This window comes from Gobio gobio (assembly GCF_949357685.1).
Source record: "Gobio gobio genome assembly, chromosome: 9".
Taxonomy (NCBI): domain Eukaryota; kingdom Metazoa; phylum Chordata; class Actinopteri; order Cypriniformes; family Gobionidae; genus Gobio; species Gobio gobio.
Window position 1 is genome coordinate 24,131,322 of NC_137115.1, and position 22,975 is coordinate 24,154,296.

At 39.9% G+C, this 22,975-nt stretch overlaps 1 protein-coding gene across 2 annotated transcripts in view; it reads left to right on the top strand.

Annotated features, from left to right (window-relative positions):
• Positions 1 to 22,975, top strand: part of LOC307131323 (rho guanine nucleotide exchange factor 26-like) — a 138,740-nt gene that overhangs the window by 106,733 nt on the left and 9,032 nt on the right. For both annotated transcript variants that reach the window (XM_079824912.1, XM_079824911.1), the window contains exon 12: positions 14,339 to 14,548. In XM_079824912.1, coding sequence (XP_079681038.1) covers positions 14,339 to 14,548 — 210 coding nt within the window. The remainder of the gene's footprint in view (positions 1 to 14,338; positions 14,549 to 22,975) is intronic.

Consider the following 22,975-nt stretch of genomic DNA (forward strand, 5'->3'; position numbering starts at 1 on the left):
AGTTACTGTACAGTCGATTTACCCATAGTGTTTGCTTCAACTAGATACACCATGTGAACTTGGAATATAAATCTGACGTTTCACGGCCAAATCAAATAACCAATCGGAGGAGAGCCCTTCTAGCCAATCATAGACGAAAAAGGCGGTACCTTCCCCTACCATCCTGGGAAAAAAAATATCGCCTCCCGCCCCCCTCACGCGCGCACCGCATCCATCACTCTTGACATTTTGTCACTGTGTTCTACAGTACAGTATATAAGCTGAAGCTACAGTAAGTTGTTAAAAAATGTTCATTTTGTCTTCTTAATGATTCAATTGGACAATTTTTTTCTAGAAAGACAAGGTGTTTAGGTGGAGAAAAAACTTCTTCTTTACCTTGACATGTTTCGACTGCAACCTGCAGTCTTCCTCCACCTGAACACGTTGTCTTTCTAGAAGAAAATTGTCCAATTTCTACAGTATGTTGGTTCTGATCTACTTCCTAAAGGAAATAAGCCTTTCATTTATTTGTTATTGTTTAGTTCAACTTGATGAGTCACAACACAATGTGATGTATTCATTTCTGTGTAACTACACAACACTACACAAGTGCTTTTACAAGTGCTTTGAGTTGTTGTTACTCAATAAAAGAGTTAAGTAATTCAGTAGCTGACTTTTTTTTATACTGCAATCACTTTGTAGTGTATTTTCGTTTACTGTTGTGAAATGGAAAACCAATAATCGATAATCGAGAATCGTTAATAATCGAAAATCGACTGTAATCGAATCGGGACTTCAATAATCGCAATCGAATCGAATCGGGAAATCAGACAGATTAACCACCCCTAATAGCCATGCCTTGGTTTGGGGATGACTTTAGAATCGCCTGGGCCAAATTCTAAACATGACGCATTCACAGATAGCGCTTGAATATCACAGACACGCTTAACTGATGCCAGTGCTAATAGCAGGGCAGTTTTCAGCGTAAACGGCTTTAATTCAGCCGTCTGCAATGGCTCGAAGGGAGGTCTTTTTAGTGCTCATAGGACCAATGAAAGGTCCCAGGATGGCACCGTAGGAGGGCGAGGGGGGTTAAGCCTCCTGGCTCCTTTTAAGAATTTTACGACCATGTCGATCATGTCTGCCCACTGTCTGGCCCTCTATTGGTGCATGGGATGCGGCGATAAATGCTGTGTAGACTTTGAGTGTGGATGGAGTGCGTCCTGCATCCAACATCTCTTTTAGAAAAACGAGAATCTGTGATATCTCACATGACACTGGGTTATAGTTCCTGGCGGAACACCAGTCAGAGAACACTGACCATTTAAGGGCATAGAGACACCTAGTAGACGGAGCTCTAGCTTCACTGATGGTGGTCAAGACACTTACTGGGAGGTTCTCAAGCCCCCCTTGAGTGGCCAAACATGTAACGCACACAGTTTGGGGTGGGGGTGCCAGATTGTCCCGTTCGCCTGGGAAAGGAGATCTTTCCTCAGGGGAACTGGGCATGGTGCTGCTGATAGTAGCTGAATCAACTCGGGAAACCAGTATAATTGCCTGTTACATTTAACAAATATGTTTTAAATACTTTGTGCTTAGTAACAGACCTTCCCCCAACACAACAGAGAAGGATCCTCGGTTACCCTGGAAACAAAACTGATAAGACGTTTTACGACCCCAAAGGAATGTGGCCACAAGCAAAGTCCACAAGGGAAAGGCACAAAACCTGTAAAACACGCTTTTGCCTCAAGTTATAGACAAACCATCTATAAATGAACAAGCACCCTAGGACCTTGTATGTACACACATAACTGTCTTGTAAAGGGTCTGTTGCATTGTATGTCACTTATGAATGTCTTATGAACAACTAACATTTTCAGGTAACCTCATATATGTCGTGTCTCCTATCAAATTAATGCTCGCTTCACGACTTACGCTTTCATGTATGTCACGTTCTCGCAGGAGGCAATATGTGTTTGTTGCATTAATTATAGTATAAATGGGCACAGACCCTTTTGATTTCCTGTTTGAAACAAAGAGCCATAAAAATCTCCAAAGGAACTTCCCGCTTGGAAATCCCAACAATCTCATTGGTCAAGTCTACTTCAGGAGGTGGTGACCTCCTGCAGACTTCTTAAGGAGCAATGCACTCGTCCCTCCCTCTCTCTCTTCTCCTGCTTTGTGCACACGATACACTGTGTCTGTGGGCTCCCGCCCAGCAGGGGCCCACATGGTAGGCCTCCACACACACCGAACCAAAGGCCTCACAAGACCAGGACCAGAAGGCCCAAACTCTGCATGCCATGTGCAACTTCCTCCACGAAGTCGAAGCAACCACGCAAGCTCATAATTTCTTCTTCAATCGATGCAGAAGAACTTGACTGCCACTTCAATGCCATCGGACGGAACCAACAAACTTTCTCCTGCGATTTCACCTCGGACGGTCTTCTACAGCTCAGGCTAAATGCAAGTAAAATACGAAACAGAAATCGCTGTGTAGGTAGTAAAACTGTAAACTCTTTGTTCAGACAAAGAAGTTTATTAATGGTGGTTCTTCCAAAAGGTTCTAGACTTTCTGCATAACTTCATCAATCTGTTCTGACCCTTTTCCCTCCAACCACTTTAACCTTACCTCTTATCTTCTGTTAGTTGTAGTCTTGTTCCATGATTTAGTTATTAAAGTTTGTGCACAATATATGTTGGCCCTGACTCCGTGCCTGCAAACATATTGTCCCTTAAATGATCGATCTTGCTATGCGCTCTAAGCGCTTAGGTAAATTCAAAGAAATAATTATTTTTCTGTGGCCATAAAAAATATCCTTTTCTAAGAATTCAATTAATAATCAATACTGAACGTCCTTAGGATGAACTGATTGAATGATTATAATGGTAATGTAGCTACATCAAGTTAATCTTTTTAACTGATTCAAATATATTAATATTTAATATAAAATATTTAATATTTAAGAATAATTAATATCATGAATAATCATAATGAGTTATGAATAATTATCAATATTTCCCCTCAGAGCTAATTCGCTACAATTTGGTAGAGAAACGCAGCATCATTTTAAACAATTGTTTGCAGACGGACCCAGCAATCAATCATGTTGTTCCAACATCATAAATGCACATACAAGCTTCTGATAAAATAAGCAAAACTATAGCTTAAGTGCGCCTTCCTGCGAACAGCAGAAAGTTTACCAATGCTAGAATGCATGTTTAAATCGTACGATAAGAAACTAACCTGAAATTATCTAAGTATCTGTCATTAAACGAGCGTAAGCCTTTTTCTGATGAAGAAACCCAGATTAGCAGCACGTATAAATGGTAACTAACATTACCAGAATAAGTTATCCTGATCTTGGGTGAAGAAAACACCAATTTCGGCAAAGTCTTCTCCTGACGAAGAAATCTCAGATTAGCAGCATGAATTAACCTGCGTGACGAAGAAATCTCACCACCGATCAATGCCTTATTCTTATTATTATTCGCCACGTCGTCGTAGTCGTATTGGTGCGTCAAACTGCTCATATGTAACAATCGCGTCGAATTAGTGGTGCAAATTCTAGCCTAGCTTACTAGAAAATCACCATTGTCTGTGAAGTGATGTGCTGTTTTGATTTGTGAGTCATGACTGACCACACGTGAGTTCTCAGTGTGTGCCTTCAGCGGGGCTTGAAAGTCTGCTCCCTTTCGAGTGGCGTTGTGGGCTGGCAATGGTCGCTTGTCAGCGCATGACAACAGAACGTGTGAGCAGACACTGATAATCTGATTGCAGCACTCATGTCACAGTCATTCGTGTAGCCAAAGCTAGCTCTTAAGCAAACCTACACGTATAAGCTAAAGCCCTGTACCTCAATTTAAGCTGTTAGCATCCGGCTAACAACTAGACACGTTTGAGCGTATACAGGGAGTGCAGAATTATTAGGCACGTTGATTTTCTGATCATATTTTTTTTCCAGGCACATTTGACCAATTCCAAACCACAGTTATCCTAATAACTACTATTGATTTAGTATTTAATAATGTATAAGTGATATATAATTGTTCATGAAGGCTGGAAATGAAAATCACCTTATATTCAGGTGTGCAGAATTATTAGGCATGTTTTCTTTTACAGATAAATTGAGCCAAAAAAGAGATTTAACTCAGACTGAAAAGTCAAAAAGTATTAAATGCCCATGAGAAGGATGCAATACTAATGCAATACTAGACATGAACGTGACCATTGGACAGTGAAATGCTCGTTGGGTCAGCAGGGTCAGACAAAAACATGTGGCGGAGAAAAGACACCTGTTAACTGCAAAAGAATTAAGAATTAAGGTGAAGAATTAAGGGTGAAACCATTAGGAACCCTTTAGTCTCCAGCGCCACCATTTTCCAAAGCTGCAACCTACCTGGAGTCTCCAGAAGTGCAAGGTGTCAGGATCTCAGAGACTTCAGTTAGGTAAAGAATCCTAAAAAATGACCCCCACTAAATAAGAATCATAAGCTGAAGTGTTGTAAAATACATGAAGAAGGTTTTTTTATAGGCTTTATGGACAGATAGGTTGAGAATGACTCTTGAAGGACCAGCACCACATCCTCTAGTACCACTGTTTGAAGAATTCATCTTCCAGAATCTGGTAGTACGTTTTGGGAGTTCATTTTAGTCCATCCTGAAGTCCGTTTTGCAGAGATGGACTAAAAATTAACTCCCAAAACGTACTGCCAGAACACCTAACCCCAGCTGCTCCCGACGAGCTGGATGGCGCCTTGTATGGCTGACACCGCCTTTGGATGGCCATGGGTCTGTTGAAAGCGCTATATAAATGCAGTCCATTTACCATTATTAATTATAATAAATTAAGACATCCAGATTTCATCTTGGATTTTATACAATTAAAACAATTATCACAGAATAATGGTTTCTATACTGTTATAAAGGATATGGGAATTAACTTTGCATTATTCAAATAAATATGGAAATACCCCAAGATGGCTTGAAAAACACACATAAAACATATATGATCACATCATGTATTAATTGTCCTAATGTTTTATCAGTATTTTATTGCTTTTATTAGCTGGATGATTTTTTCCATTTTGCCTACTGGAACGTTATAAATCATTACTTCTACGAGAAGTACTTTTTGGCGTTCTGTGTAAGCGCGCCCTGCGGCTTCAACCCTCGAGGTTACACTATACATAAGGCTTACATGATCTGATCATCTCATTTTGGATAGGAATAATCCAAATCCGTCAGGTCATGCACTGGTCTCTCTGAATTTAAATCTAGATTTATCCACATTGACCCATAGAAATCTTTGCGTGAACACATGGGAAAGTGCAGGATTTTTAATTAGATTTTGCTCTCAGTGCAGATATTAATGTATACGATAATAGTGATAAAAAGGTTTTTTTAATTATATTCACAATCACAGCAGTTTTGGTCTAAACCAATCATTCTTCTTGAGCAGGCGCTCAAAGTTTGAAAACTCCTGTAGGCCAAACTCCTGTTTCATGAACATTAAGATAAAGCCAGGAACCTTGGGGTTGTGATTGATGATCAGCTAAAATTCACTGACCACATTACTGCAACAACCCGGTCCTGCAGATTTGCACTATTCAACATTAGGAAGATTAGACCCTTCCTATCAGATCATGCCACACAACTACTGGTACAAGCTCTTGTTCTCTCCAGACTGGACTACTGCAATGCTCTTCTAGCGGGCCTTCCGGCATGCACTATCAAACCCTTGCAACTGATCCAGAATGCAGCGGCGAGGTTGGTCTTTAGTGAGCCGAAGAGAGCACACGTCACGCCTCTCCTCATCAGTCTGCACTGGCTACCAATAGCTGCTCGCATTAAATTCAAGGCACTGGTGCTCGCCTTCAAAACATCCACTAGCTCTGCACCAACATACCTAAACTCGCTCGTTCAGACTTACACACCCTCCAGGAACTTGCGTTCTGCCAGTGAACGACGCCTCGTGGTGCCATACCAGAGAGGCATGAAATCGCTGTCACGGACCTTTTCCTGGACCGTTCCCACCTGGTGGAATGACCTGCCTATCTCAATTCGTGCGGCCGAGTCTGTAGCCATTTTCAAAAAACGTCTAAAGACATATCTTTTCCAGCAACACCGGACCGATCGAGAATAGCACTTATCATTCTATTCATTGTCTGTCTGTCTAATTTATTTATAAAAAAAAAAAAAAAAAAAAAAAAATCTGTTCTGTGCTAGATTAACTGAGAATTGTTACAGCACTTGCATATTGTTGATATTGTTGCCCTTAGACTGCTCTAGCTGCTTCTATTTCCCTCATTTGTAAGTCGCTTTGGATAAAAGCGTCTGCTAAATGACTAAATGTAAATGTATAACCTGAACACTACGTTTTATATTTAAATTTTATCTCTTGTTTAGTGATATTTACTGTACTTTAAGGGCAATTAGGCTACCTGATGGATGATGAAATTTTTCAGCCCCCTGTTCAAATACACTAGCGGCTGCAGCGCTGTAGTGTGTGTGTTACGTCAATGAGCCTGCGTTTGTAATTTTGACTTTATTCTCGAAATTCTAGATTATTATAATTTTTTTTTTTTACAGAATTTTTTTTTACTTTGTGGTTCAGGGCTTCCGTAAAGGCATCATCAAATGTGTCTAGATTTATAATTGATACAAGCTCATAAATAAATTATAGACATCGGTTCATGAGACTTAATGACAAATGGAAATTTGAAATAATCTTGAAGATGCTATGATGCTTAACGGTCTTGTTTACTGAAATCATGTGACTTTAACAATTTGATGTGCGCATCGAATCACTGATTCAAGACAAATGATTTGTAAGAGTCTCGAAGCTTCACAAGACCCCGAGGCCTCAAAGGCACCCATCACTGGTTTAAGCCAGTGTGCTCTTGTTTTGTGTGTGTTTGTCCTACTTCGACCTTATTCCTCCTTTATGTTTTATTTTATTTGACTTACTTTTGTTTAGCCTGAACATCCCTATTCAGCTCAGTTAAATTTGATTAAATTTCAAATTTAATTAAATCAACTTTTCTATTTACCTTCCCTTTTAGTTTCTAGAGCTATAATGAAATTTTAATTTCACCTTTATCCTCCCCCTATTTTTATTTCACTTAATTTACTCACTTTGTTTAGTCTGAATGTCCCCATTCAGCTAAGTTGAATTTGATTAAATTTAATTAAGTCCATCCATCCATCCATCCATCCATCCATTCATCCATCCATCCATCCATCCATCCATCCATCCATCCATCCATCATCTTCCGCTTATGTTGTCGCAGGGGCAACAGTCTAAGCAGAGACGCCCAGACTTCCCTCTCTCTAGCCACTTCCTCCAGCTCTTCCGGGGGAACCCCGAGGCGTTCCCAGGCCAGCCGGGAGACATAATCCCTTCAGTGTGTCCTAGGTCTTCCCCGGGGCCTCCTCACGGTGGGACGTGCGTGGAACACCTCCCTGGGAAGGCGTCCAGGAGGCATCCGAAATAGATGCCCGAGCCACCTCAGCTGGCTCCTCTCGATGTGGAGGAGCAACGGCTCTACTCTGAGCTCCTCCCGAGTGACCGAGCTTCTCACCCTATCTCTAAGGGAGCGCCCAGCCACCCTACGGAGAAAGCTCATTTTGGCCGCCTGTATCCAGGATCTTGTCCTTTCGGTCATGACCCACAGCTCATGACCATAGGTGAGAGTAGGAACGTAGATCGACCGGTAAATCGAGAGCTTTGCCTTACAGCTCAGCTCCTTCTTTACCACGACAGACCGGTACAGCGACCGCATTACTGCAGAAGCAGCACCGATCCGTCTGTCAATCTCCTGTTCCATCCTTCCCTCACTCGTGAACAAGACCCCAAGATACCTGAACTCCTCCACCTGAGGCAGGAACTCTCCACCAACCTGAAGTGGGCAATCCACCCTTTTCCGACTGAGAACCATGGCCTCGGACTTGGAGGTGCTGATTCTCATCCCAGCCGCTTCACACTCGGCTGCAAACCGCCCCAGTGCATGCTGAAGGTCCTGGTCTGAGGAGGCCGACATGACAACATCATCCGCAAAAAGCAGCAACGAAATTGTATGGTCCCCAAAACGGACACTCTCCGGCCCTTGGCTGCCTAGAAATTCTGTCCATAAAAATTATGAACAGAACCGGTGAAAAAGGGCAGCCCTGCCGGAGTCCAACATGCACCGGGAACAGGTCTGACTTACTGCAGGCAATGCGAACCAAGCTCTTGCTCCGGTCGTACAGGGACCGAACAGCCCTAAGCAGGGGGCCGCCATCCCCATACTCCCAGAGCACCCTCAACAGGATGCCACGAGGAACACAGTCGAATGCCTTCTCCAAATCCACAAAACACATGTGGACTGGTTGGGCAAACTCCCATGAACCCTCCAGCACCCTGGAAAGGGTATAGAGCTGGTCCAGTGTTCCACGACCGAAAACCACACTGTTCCTCCTGAATCCGAGGTTCCACTATCGGCCGAATTCTCCTCTCCAGTACCCTGGCATAGACTTTCCCGGGGAGTCTGAGAAGTGTGATCCCCCTATAGTTGGAACACACTCTCCGGTCTCCCTTCTTGAAAAGAGGGACCACCACCCCGGTCTGCCAGTCCAGAGGTACTGTCCTCAACCGCCATGCGATGTTGCAGAGACGTGTCAGCCAAGACAGCCCCACAACATCCAGAGACTTGAGGTACTCAGGGCGGATCTCATCCACCCCCGGTGCCTTGCCACCGAGGAGCTTTTTAAACACCTCGATGACTTCAGCCCGGGTGCAGGACGAGTCCACCTCCGAGTCCCCAGCCACTGCTTTCTCAATGGAAGACATGTCGGTTGGATTGAGGAGATCCTCGAAGTATTCCTTCCACCGCCCGACGATATCCCCAGTTGAGGTCAACAGGTACCCATCTCCACTGTAAACAGTGTTGGTAGGGCACTGCTTCCCCCTCCTGAGGCGTCGAACGGTTTGCCAGAATCTCTTCGAGGCCAACCAATAGTCTTTCTCCATGGCCTCACCGAACTCCTCCCAGGCCCAATTTTTTGCCTCCACGACTACCCAGCCTGCAGTCCGCTTGGCCTACCGGTACCTGTCAGCTGCCTCTGGAGTCCCACAAGCCAGCCAGGCCCGATAGGACTCCTTCTTCAGCTTGACGGCATCCCTTACTTCCGGTGTCCACCACCGAGTTCAGGGATTGCTGCCTCGACAGGCACCGGAGAACTTACGGCCCCCGCTCCGAGCGGCCGCATCGACAATGGAGGTGGAGAACATGGTCCACTCGGACTCAATATCTCCAGACTCCCTCGGGATCCGGTCGAAGCTCCGCCGGAGGTGGGAGTTGAAGATCTCTCTGACAGGGGGCTCGGCCAAACGTTCCCAACCGACCCTCACAGTACGTTTGGGTCTGCCGAGTCTGTCCAGCTTCCTCCCCCGCCATCGGATCCAACTCACCACCAGGTGGTGATCAGTTGACAGCTCCGCCCCTCTCTTCACCCGAGTGTCCAAGACATATGGCCGAAGGTCTGATGACACAACCATAAAGTCGATCATCGACCTCCGGTCTAGGGTGTCCTGGGGCCACGTGCACTGATGGACACCCTTATGCTTGATCATGGTGTTCGTTATGGACAAACCGTGGCTAGCACAGAAACCCAATAACAGAACACCGCTCGGGTTCAGATCAGGGGGGCCGTTCCTCCCAATCACGCCCCTCCAGGTGTCACTATCACTGCCCACGTGGGCGTTGAAGTCCCCCAGTAGAACGACGGAGTCTCCAGTCGGAGCACTTTCCAGCACCCCTCCCAGAGACTCCAAGAGGGCCGGGTACTCTGCACTGCCGTTCGGCCCGTAGGCACACACGACAGCGAGAGACCTATCCTCGAAGGCGCAGGGAAGTGACCCTCTCGTTCACCGGGGTGAACTCCTACACATGGCGGCTGAGCTGGGGGGCTATAAGCAAACCCACTCCAGCTCTCCACCTCTCACCATGGGCAAATCTAGAGTGGTAGAGAGTCCAGCCTCACTCAAGAAGTGTGGTTCCAGAGCCCAAGCTGTGCGTGGAGGTGAGCCCGACTATCTCTAGTCGGTACCTCTCGACCTCCCGCACAAGCTCAGGCTCCTTCCCCACCAACGAGGTGACATTCCACGTCCCTAAAGCCAGATTCCGTGTCCAGAGATCGGGTCGTCGGAGGCCTCGCCTTCGGCTGTCACCCGATCCACTATGCACCGGCCCCTTACGCTCCCTCCTGCAGGTGGTGAGCCCACAGGAGGGTGGCCCCACGTCACTCCTTCGGGCTGGCCCCATGGGGGAAGGCCCGCCCACCAGGCGCTCGCATACGAGCCCCAACCCCGGGCCTGGCTCCAGGGTGGTGCCCCGGCTGGGCCATGCCGGGTGACATCTCGGTCCTTGATGTATAAAGTGTCATAAAGTGTTTGTGAACTGTTCTTAGTCTGGCCCTTCACCAAGGACCTGTTTGCCTTGAGAGACCCTACCAGGGGCATATAGCCCCAGACAACATAGCTTCCAGGATCATTCAGGTACTCAAACCTCCGCACCACGATATTATATTCTATTTTTCCTTTTAGTTTTCTAAAACTATAAGGATATTAGGAATGTGATATTCAAAACTCTGAAGTTTTTAATTGTGATTAATTAATCACACATAAGTTTTCTAAAACTACCTTTCAAACTTGCTTAAATCTTTATGCTTGCCCATTTTTCCGACTTCTAACACATGAACTTTGAGAAATGTTCACTTGCTGCCTAATATATCCCACCCACTAACAGGTGCCATGATGAAGAGATAATCAGTGTTATTCACTTCACCTTTCAGTGTTCATAATGTTATGCCTGATCGGTAATGCCAAGACACACCAGAAACAAGTTCTCTTTTGCGCTTAAACAAACAATGATACGCATAATTATGCCAACATGCCTGTTTTGTCGAGTATTCTCATAAGAGCAGTCTTATGAGTTAAATAACGTCTTAAATGAACTTGTGAGAAAATGAAATGCTTGTGATAGTGCGTCAGATCGGCATCATGTTTGGCAGGGGCAGATCTTAAAGTCACAGTAGCCTAATAAAACAATTGCTGAGATCTCTGTCATTAATGTTAATCAAAGAACAATGGTAACAGAGAAAATTGTAGATTTAATAAGGATTAATCTATATTTAATGTATTATTTATGCTGTGTAGACTGTAACTTTATTCAATTTCAGTATATTTCCTACCTGTCACACACTCTCTCACACTCACAGCTCCTAAATTAAAAGTTGTTTTTTAAAGCCTAATAAATGTTGAAATTGATACAGCTTTCAATTATACTGTAATGTTGAATGTCTATTATTAATGTTTAATGAAAAAATCAATTTCATAGAGACATTATAGCAGTATTAGTATCAGTGATATTGACCTTCATTCATAAAAGATGCCATTTAAAAATGTTTTTAAATGTACCGTCTTCACGTTTCTACATAAATTTGGAGATGAACTAATTAAATTAAATTATTACAATATAAAAATATTCAAAACTCTGAAGTTTTTAATTGTGATTAATTAATCACACATTTATTTCTGTAATTAATCATGATTAGTTTTTTAATCGATTGACAGCACTAGTTAAGTGAATTAGGGCATCACAACATTTGGACTGCTCTCCTTTTTAAGATCCAGCTTCCTAATAGCTCATTTTAGTTAGGCTCTCTCTCTGTCTGACTCTTTCATGATCACCTGAGTCACTGTGTTTCTTCCAGACTTCAGATTATGTGTAATGGCCCCACTCTGTCTTTAGGATCTGTCTTCCTCTGCCAGTGGAATGTAAATGGCATTGTTATTGTGCCGGACAGAGCCCAAAGGATTTTCAGGAGGATCTGACTCCACTTATTAAATTATCTCCAGACAAACACCGCTAATTATCTGGCAGGAGACATGCTGACTTATTCCAACCACTAGCATTTAAATGCTTTTATGAATAGCACTTGCTTACACATGAACTTTCTAATTAAAACAGTCAGTAGTCATTGTCAGAGATTTTTAATAATTTAAATCATAGAAAAATATTTTAGCATCTTGCCTGTAGACAGGAATACTGTTTGTTTAATATATTGTACAGATGTTTGGAATAACATTTGGGTGAGTAAATGAGGGCAGAATTTTCATTTTCTGAACTATCCCTTCAGGAAATATTATTACTACAATGCAAGAAAAAGCATCTAATTGTCATTACTGTAATTGTCAAGACAAAATGTTTTTTTTTTTATTAAAAATGGCATAAAGCAGTACTACAATTCAGTACTACATTACTTATAATTGTACTTTTTACATTTTTTTATTATTATTATTATTATTATTATTATTAATTATTATTATTATTATTATTATTATTATTATTATTATTATTATTATTATTATTATTATTATTATTATTATTATTATTTTGCACGTAGATAGCTTACGCGGGATAGAATTTTCTGTCCAAAATATGTTCTTTTGATTTTGGGGTAAAATTTGACTGGTACATGTCTTAACATTTCATGAGATCCACCCATTAAAGGGATAGTTCATCCAAAAATGAGAATACCCCCATGATTTACTCACCCTCAAGCAATCCTAGGTGTAAATTACATTCTTCTTTCAGACGAATACAATCGGAGTTATATTAAAAAATGTCCTGGCTCTATTAAAAAATGTAATGGCAGTAAATGACAGGCCAAAATATGAAGCTCAAAAAAGTGTATCCATCCATTATAAAAGTAATCCACATGGCTCCAGGGGGTTAATAAAGGCCTATTGAAGCAAATCGTTTTTTCTAAGAAAAATATCCATATTTAATGTGTTATAAAGTAAAATATCTAGCTTCTGGCGGATCGCCTTCCATATTCATCTCACGGAAAAAAGTGCAACTGATGTGATTTATGACGTCGGTAAGTGTTTTGAAGCTAGACATTTTACTTTATAACGTGTTACATAAGGATATTTTTCTTACAAAAACCCATCGATTCGCTTCAGAATAATTCCAATATTAACCCACCCATTTTTGGGTGAACTATCCCATCCACATTACGCCTCTGCCTCTTTATCACTCCTCCAGCATTCATCTTTATCGGTCTATCCCCTTTTCCTTTTCCGTACTGCACATTCCATTCTGGTTTTGATTGATGTTTGGAGCGAGGTTTGATGGATAGCTGATGACCTGCACTTTAAACCCACAGCTTCTCCTTGAAGTTAGCCCTGCTGAAGCGTGTGAATGTGTTTGTACATATCATGGTAGGCCAGTGGTCCCTGGTAAAAGATATGGCGCTGCTGCACGTGTGTAATGTTATTGGTGTACAGTTAGCTGCTGTTGATGGGTCTCTTCAGAGATCAAAAGCCTCACGTCTCTGCAGCGAGGGGCCATTTGACCTGCCTAAACCTTCCAATTACTTCCAGATGGCAGGAAAGCATTAGACAGGCAACTGAAGTTGCCGTGAAGAAGACGTACAGTCACAAGAATAAGTTTGTGAACCCTTTGAAAATGTCTTGATTTCGGCATTGATTACTCATAAAATGTGGTCCGATCTTCATCTAAGTCACAAATGTATACAACATAGACGCAATCTGACTTAACTAATAACACACAAACTGTAACAACACAAAAGTTTTCTTGAAGACAATGAGTAATTATTGGCAAGGCAGACTGGACAAATTAAGTAAACCTTTGTGTTAAAACTTCTCCAGAAGCTAATTGGAGTCAATTAACTCCTGCCGTTAAGTAAAGGCACACTGACCAATCTGTTCTTCTCGAGATGCATGGAGAACAAAACTTCTCCATGTCCACTATCAGAAAAACTCAACTCATAGGAAACCACTGCTGCCAAAGAAAATATATTGATGTGTCTCATGGTAGCCCAAGACCATGTGAGAATCATTGAAGGAACAATTAATTAAAATTCAGACATTTTACAAAAGAATGTCAGGACAGAAGTTCAGACTTCAAGCTTAAGAGAAGCTGAAGCCAATTGATATGCTGTGACAACCTAAAGAGTGCTGTGTTAACAAGACAATCAAGAAATATAGATAAACTTGAGCGGAGGTATGGTCCAAAATTGGTCAAAAGTTTTATAAGCAGCTACAGTAAACATTTGGTGGAGGTTTTGCATCTAAAGGAAGAGCTATTCTACAAGTTACTACAGTTCAACATACTTTGTCCTCTGTGCACTGTGAATGATTACTTATGTATTCAATAAAAATGTGACAAGTATATTTTATATGTGTGATGGTGGAGTTCCACTGCAAATATTTTTCTGAGATCCAAGTGATTTAACCTGGAATATTCCTTTAATATTAATCTCTGACTTTCTTTGTCTCTCTTTTCTCAGTGAGGAAAGTTATACAGTTATAGACTACGCACTGAGGGATCAGATCTGGGTGGGGTCGTGTCAGGCTGAAGACCTGAATCTCTCTCCAGTACGTGGCACTGCGGGAATGCTGACGTCACGACAGAACGTGGCCAGCCACTTGTTCCAGATCGGATTCCGTAGCAACCACTCTGGAGAAAATGTGACCATGATCTTAGGGTTGGAGCTTCTGTAAGTAATTGCATATTAATTTATATACATCACTTGTGCACTTATTTGCTGTATTTCTGTCAAACAACTTTACAGGGATCCTACATTCAGAGAAAATCTGGAAATATCCGGTAATTTTAAAATGATAATAATAATAATAATAAAACAGCTTTTTGAAAGTACTTGAATTTCAGACACATGGATTCAAGGCCTGGAAAGTCTGTGAAAACTTGAAGTCTTTTAAAGTGCTTGAATTAAACTTGAATAAACAAAATTTGGCCTTTATGTGCTGCAAAAGCCAGAGTGAAACAGCGCCACTGATTGGGAGGAAAGTGGGAAAAAAAGCGTCTTGGTTCATGATCACGTGCAGGCAGCCCTGCATGATAAACGCGTGAGAAACGTAGAGCTGTTTTACTAGATCAGTGTCAGGATAGTGTAAATTCAATGATGCTTGGCTCAGTATTGAGCTAAATAAAAAATAGCTAAGCAAAGTTTCAATGAATAGTGCTTAATAAAGTACTGTTTTTAAGAGCAGCACTGTTTTGTTTACAGAGGTAACCAGAGAAACTGATAAATGTCTGCTCTTCCAAAAGCACCATCTACTGTCAAATATTGAAACTGCATTTTCATTCAGAGTCTCCCATTTTTGTTCAGACCAATGAGAAGATCAACCCATATTTTAACACAACTTACTCGCACATAGCATTATAAATGTTAACCGGGGATTTGATAAGGAGCTAATGTACTTTAAAAAAAAAGTTGAATAAAAAGGTATCTAGAAAATTAGATATAAACATATTTTAAATGAATATGTATAATCATTTATAATTTTGACTCATCCGTTTTCTTTAGAGGCTGATATGTGTTTTTTTATAATATATTTATAATATATTTTAAAAATATTAATTTTGTCAATACAGGGAGTGCAGAATTATTAGGCACGTTGATTTTCTGATCATATTTTTTTTCCAGGCACATTTGACCAATTCCAAACCACAGTAATCCTAATAACTACTATTGATTTAGTATTTAATAATGTATAAGTGATATATAATTGTTCATGAAGGCTGGAAATGAAAATCACCTTATATTCAGGTGTGCAGAATTATTAGGCATGTTTTCTTTTACAGATAAATTGAGCCAAAAAAGAGATTTAACTCAGACTGAAAAGTCAAAAAGTATTAAATGCCCATGAGAAGGATGCAATACTAATGCAATACTAGACATTGCAGTTAAGGCGTGACCATTGGACAGTGAAATGCTCGTTGGGTCAGCAGGATCTGACAAAAACAGGTGGTGAAGAAAAGACACCTGTTAACTGCAAAAGAATTAAGAATTAAGGTGAAGAATTAAGGGTGAAACCATCAGGAACCCTTTAGTCTCCAGCTCCACCATTTTCCAAAGCTGCAACCTACCTGGAGTCTCCAGAAGTGCAAGGTGTCAGGATCTCAGAGACTTCAGTTAGGTAAAGAATCCTAAAAAATGACCCCCACTAGATAAGAATCACAAGCTGAAGTGTTGTAAAATACATGAAGAAGGTTTTTTTATAAGGTGATTTTCATTTCCAGCCTTCATGAACAATTATATATCACTTATACATTATTAAATACTAAATCAATAGTAGTTATTAGGATTACTGTGGTTTGGAATTGGTCAAATGTGCCTGGAAAAAAAATATGATCAGAAAATCAACGTGCCTAATAATTCTGCACTCCCTGTACTTGTTGAAATCATTTTTACAGTCATTTTATGGTTTAGGGTGTTACCTTGAACACTTATCTTTGTGAAGGTGCTAAAAAAACTCCTTACATTTTTTTCTCTACAGGTGGTTAACAAATTATTTTGAATTTTTGAGCCTTATTCATATTTTTTTTTTTGTGCAAAATTCTGTATATAATATTCTCCCTATATTTTAATGTTTTTAAATCAAGTAATGGTTTATAAAAAATAACTAAAACCAGTGTTAAATAAATATTAAAAGCAGGAATAAGAAAGCTACAAACTGCATCTCTGGTTCAAACCCACTCTCTCTTTCTCTCGTACACTATACCAGCCCTCTCTCCTCAATGGATTTTATTACTGCAATAATGATAGACACAGGTACAGTAGGACTTTGATACTGTCCATATTGGAAGTAACAAACCCACCTTTATTGTCTTTATTGTGCTTGATACAAAATAAAATTTACTTTAAAAAGTCCTTGAATCTGATGTTCGTGAAAGAGTGGGGACCCTGTAAAATCTTGAAAAGTTTTTGGAATTTAATATAATTTTGGCTAGAAAGTCAGTTGCACTACTGTTTAACAGTTTGGGGTCTGTAGGATTTTAAAAGACGTCTCTCATGCTCAACAAGGCTGCATTTACTTGTTCAAAAATACAGAAAAAAAGTGATGTGAAGTATTATTACAATTCAAAATAGCTGTAACTTGTATATCCTGTTATGTTTGAGTATATCCTGTGTTTTGGTTTCGTTTTCATTCTTTCTGCTCTGTTCCTGTTTTCCTCTGTTCATAAGTAGTTCCCTTGGTTACTCATTCACTCTATTTTCTTACTATGGTTAATCATTGATTAGATTCTGTTCACCTGTGTTCATCTAGTTTCCTTTGTTTGTTCTTTGTATTTATATCCTTGTGTTTCAGTTCAGTTGTCGGTTCTCGTTAACATAAATGTACTCGGTAACGTATAGTTTTTAAACGACTCAATTTAAACGAGTTTACGTATGCATTTGAGTATTCCTAAATATTTTTATATTACACAAACTAGAATAATAACATAAATGTTACATTTGCATACTATTGTATGAATAGTTACGTAAACAAAGTATAAGTGTTGAGAAGCAGCTGAGGCTCTGTCAAAAATTTGTTTTAACTTTATTTACCTCAGTAATGCTAGATATAGGGCAGCTGCATGTGGAAAAGAAAGGGCATGAGACTGCTACAATTATTAAAGACCATTGATTAAAAACACATTTATACATAGTTAACCAAATCAAAATGTATTTTCATATTGAATGACAGTTACAGTACAGCTTCAGATCTGTTAAAATTCAATGAATAGCTGCAATAGTCATTTAAATATAGTCTACAAGTAGTCTATGTAATAAACTAATAAATAAAACTAATAGACTATTACAATGTTTTGATTATATTTATTAGATGCATAATATGTGTTTTGTATATGTATAGGCCTAATATATTATTTTAAATTTTAAATTAAATTACAATATTTATGTTATGTCATAATCTGTGTGACCCCGCCATTGTCTTTCTTTGATGACGTGGCAGGGCATTCCAAATGAGCGGTTATATGCCCAGGGATTAGAGAGCAGTGAACACTGTCAATTGAAAAGCAGCTTGTGACAGCCCTGTAGAATTTAGCTTCAACCCTAATTAAACTCACCTGATCATCAAGTCCTTCAGGCTTGTTTGAAAACTACAGGTATGTGTGTTGGAGCAGGTTTGGAACTAAATTCCTGGAGAGCCACAGCCATGCAAAGTTGAGTTTTGCACTCCTGCTGTATGATTTCTTGAGCTGATATAGGGCAATTTGTTCAGCAGAGTGATGTTAACTTTATGATTGCATCATCCATGACTTCTAGGAATAACATGATGCAATTCATATTCAAATTGCATTATTCATTGTTTTGCCTAAAAAGCAAGTATTGTCCAAACCCAGTCATAGATGTATTCATAGATCCAGGCAAAGATGTATTTTAGTCATTTCTGGTTTCGATTGAGATCCCTTCGCTTTATTACTCGCTTAAGCTCCGCCATTCCCAAGTCATGGGTCATATACTGTATACTGACCCAATAGGATATCTTGAAAACTGAGCCAAAATGTAAGCATTTTTTTATTTTTATTATCAGTGACCCAGAATTAGTAAAGTTTGACTACATTTGTTTCAGAAGCATTTTGGCTGTAGACCAATGTTATCAGTGTTGAAAACAGTTGCTTAATGTTTTTGTAAAACTACGGGAAAAAGATTTTTCCAAATTCTTTAATGAATAAAAATACTGAAAAAGAAAAACAGCATTTATTTTAAATAGAAATCTTTTATAATATTGTGAACGTCTTTACTGTTAAATCATATTAAAGGTGCACTGTGTCAATTTTAGCGGCATCTAGCAGTGAAGTTGCGAATTGCAACCGCCCATTGCCGACACAGAGACAGCAGAGCGTAGCTAGCACTCTGTAGAGCAGTTTGTCCATTTAAGGCTACTGTAGAAACATGGCAGTGCAAAATGTCGACTTCACTGTAAGGGGATCCGCAATGATGTAGATAGAAATGGCTTGTTCTGAGGTCATTATGTAAGGTCTTTATACACCACTGAAAACATAGTTATGTATATTGTATTGCATTTCTGTCAATACATCCCAATCAGGCACGTGCAGGGGGGGGGGGTTGCATTGGGGATGGGGGGCTTTGGGTGCTCGAGCCCCTGCCCTTTTTCAAAATGAATCAAAAGTGCCCCTCTCAGACAAATATCAAGACAATAATATCGTGGTCAATAAAACGAAATAAATGTGATTATTATAACATGACAATGTATACAATAGTAACGAACGGCTCAAAAGTCGGATAATTTCTGTTGAGGCGTTGCCGTAACGCGTTGCTATGGGTTGCGTGCGTTTTGATTGACTCCTGATTTTCCACTGTTCGGAAACGGCTCTCGAGCCAAATATGGTCCTTTTAGAGAGTGTGTGGTCTCACAGGAAAAAAGTAAGCCAATATTTTTTTTTTCATCCATAATCAGAGCTAATGTGTTGATTTAATTACAAATCTATATATTAGCTATATATTTTAAAGTATTAAACAATTCACCAATGCCTGTTTGTCATGTATATACACCAACCAATCGTGATCTGGCAAAGCAAGTTCAAATTCCTTTGAGCGATGTGAAACGGTAATTTTCTGTTCTTATTCATAAATCGGTTGAAAATTACATGGACAGACGAACTAACGTTTGTGGAACGATTTCCTGCGGTTTGTCTCATTTTATAAATTGCATCACTGACAAAATGGATTTTAACAGACAACAAACAAATCCCTGCACAAAACCACAGCAGCAAAAGTCGCATTAATGGTAAGTAGTGTTCAATTCACTTGTATTTATGTATATTGATACACCGTTTACTATTTCAAGAAACTATCAAAGTTAACAAAACCCAAGTGCCACCGGCACCTACATGCCTATTAAGCGAAGTGTAGGCTGGCGAAATGGTTACATGAAAGGACTTATTACCATTTTTGATTTTTGACAAAATATATAAAAATAATGGTTTTCTATTTTAAAATAATTAAAAATATAATTTATTCCTGTGATCACAGCTGGATTTCCAGCATCATTACTCCACTCTTCAGTTTCACATGATCATTCAGAAATCATTCTAATATGAGGATTTAATGTCAATGATGGAAACTGTGATACTCTTTTCAAGATTCTTTGATTAATAAAAAGTTTAAAAGAACACAATGTAATAATATTTCACAATATTAGGCAACTGTTTTTTCTGTATTTTTGAATAAATAAATGCAGGCTTGATGAGCATAAGGATATATATATATATGTGTGTGTGTGTGTGTGTGTGTGTGTGTGTGTGTGTGTGTGTGTGTGTGTGTGTGTGTGTGTGTGTGTGTGTGTGTGTGTGTGTGTGTGTGTGTGTGTGTGTGTGTGTGTGTGTGTGTGTGTGTGTGTGTGTGTGTGTGTGTGTGTGTGTGTGTGTGTGTGTGTGTGTGTGTGTGTGTGTGTGTGTGTGTGTGTGTGTGTGTGTGTGTGTGTGTGTGTGTGTGTGTGTGTGTGTGTGTGTGTATTAGATTAGATTAGATTCAACAGTAAGAGGCTGGTTCGCCCGAACAGGGAGGAACAGGGTATATATATTTTTATTTTTACATTTGAGCCCCTGCCCCTGACGAACTCTCTGCACGGCCCTGATCCCAATTAATACTAATTAAATTGTAAATATTACACACTGCACCTTTATCGCATCCTTGTTGAATAAAAGTGTTTATTTATTATTTTTCTTACTGACCCCAAACTTTTGAATGGTTGTGTCAATTAATTGGTCAAAGATGTGGACAACCCTGACTTTATTTCCTTTTCTCCCTTTGCTTCCTTTCATGGTGCATTTACTTACATCAACATGCTAATATATCAATGAACTTGCTTATGAATTTTGTGAGTTATTCTGTATCTTTCTGAGGTTAGAAAACCTGCTGAAGTAGACATGTGCTGACATAACATTTAATTGACATTGACACGATTTTAACTGCTCTATTAAAAGCAATTCCTATGTGTTTTATCACCCCATCAGTCATTACACTGCAGGACCGCAGCAATAGATTTATCAGAAATAATCCTCTAGTGATCTGAACAAAAATAAGCTGTGTTGCAATATTGATTGGATTTCCTGATCTACCTCACCCTTTCACTTGTGATAGTGAATCAGGGTTTTGTTTGAAACTGTAGCTCTAGGTAGCGCTTACTGCCAAGAACTGCTCATTAAAAAAGCTAATCATGTCAAACAGCGACATCAGTACGTACAAATGTGTTTGGTGAAAAGAGAGACTCCAGCAGGGTTTTTGCTCTTTTGAGGACTAAGGTCAGGAAAGGGGAGGAGAAATGAACAGAATAGCTGCACAGAAACAGCTGCACATTTGTATCATTCCTTTACTCTCCATATCTCCAAAATAATCATCCTCCTCCATTTTAAAACCAAAAAAACTGCATTTATTTCAAGGGAACATATTCTACAATTTTATAACATTGTAATATTTTATTTTAATTTTTATTTCTTTAATTTTTAGTCAAATTTATTTGCATCAAAAACAGTAGTTCATTTCACATGATCATCTTCCACACTTCTTCTGACCTTTAGAAATAAACACTTATTTCTGGAGACAATGTGTGGTGCCTGGCCCACATGTGCAAAACTCAGCATCACAATGTAAAAAGAGTATTGTAAGTGGTTCCCAAGAGAGTGCTATTTGGTTCCTAAGGTGTAAGAGTTTTTAGCGTGTTGCTATTTCCCATGGTGGTCACTTACTTCCTCAAGTCAAAAGGACTCGCATCCCAAGTCGAAATTCTGGTCTCTTGATATGACTAGTCTCCCTGGACACTGTCATTTCTAAGGCTTTTTTTGTTTGTAATGGAGCACCAAGAACTTGTCAAGCAATTCCATGAAACCAACCATATGACTCATTTAAATGAGGTCTTTATTTGTTCAGTAAATGTCTGTATCATTCCTCAGGCTTTTATAGCAAATAAATTACAGACACAGTGGAACCAGTTATATTGAACTGAACAGGTTATTTACTTAGAGAAATCTTAAAGGTACAGTAGCTAAAAGTAGTTTTACTTTAAGACTGTAAGAAGATCTGCTGTTTGCCCTTTATATTCTCTCTCTCTCTCTCTCTCTCTCTCTCTCTCTCTCTCTCTCTCTCTCTCTCTCTCTCTCTCTATCTAAGTACATTAAATACTTTTAAAGAATTATAACCATTTTCATTTGAGCTTTTCAGGTGAGTATGATAACAGGTTAATTATAGTGAGAGTGTAATTATAGCTTAGCATGTTGCCATTCCACATAACAAAGATGCTTATCTACAGTTGCTCTTGGTGAAGAGTCAGCATGACTGTAGCTCTTCTGAGGAACCTTTGTCAACACAAGACGAGTTCTCCCACATCTCTTTCAGGCTCCTCCCAATTGAGTGTCTAATAACACATCTTGATACTTCTAAACCAGCTCTTCTCTCTGATGTGATCCTTCCTCACGGTGGGTTTCCAAAAATGCCATCATTATGGAAAGCCCCCCAACTCCCCATCTCTTAGAAAAGGATTTTGGAGTACAGACCCCCATTGTGACGTCATTAGCACATCTTGTTGTGCTGTGCTCACTTGAATGTCGAGATGGTACTGTGGTTGCTTCTCAATTCTCAAATTGATGCTTCCTTGTTTCTTCGCTCCTCCGGCTAAAATTTGATTTGTTAAAGGGGGCATAACACATACAGTTTCTGCCAATCTCATGTTAATCTTGAGTACCTATAGAGTAGTATTGCATCCGTCATATGTCCGAAGAGTCTTTAGTTTTATCATATTTATAAAAGACAGATATGCTGTACATATTCTTTCCGAAAATAGCCGAACTCGTGAAGGCGTGCAGTGGGCGGAGCTAAAAAATCTCGAACACACACACACTCCCTGGATAACTTTCGATTCACTATACGTTTGTGTTGTTTACATTAAATGCATTTGCATGCCGATTTCCAACAAATCCCAGACACTTGGTACAGTTTCACTCACCGCTTGTGGTGAAAAGTTGCTTGCAGAACTGCTCCAGAAAAACAAACTGCATCCACGGTTTCCTTAATGCTTATTATTTGGGGAGCTGAACAAGGTTATCTTTCCCTCACAACCAGAAACACATTTCTTTAGTGACATTGTTGATTTCGTGG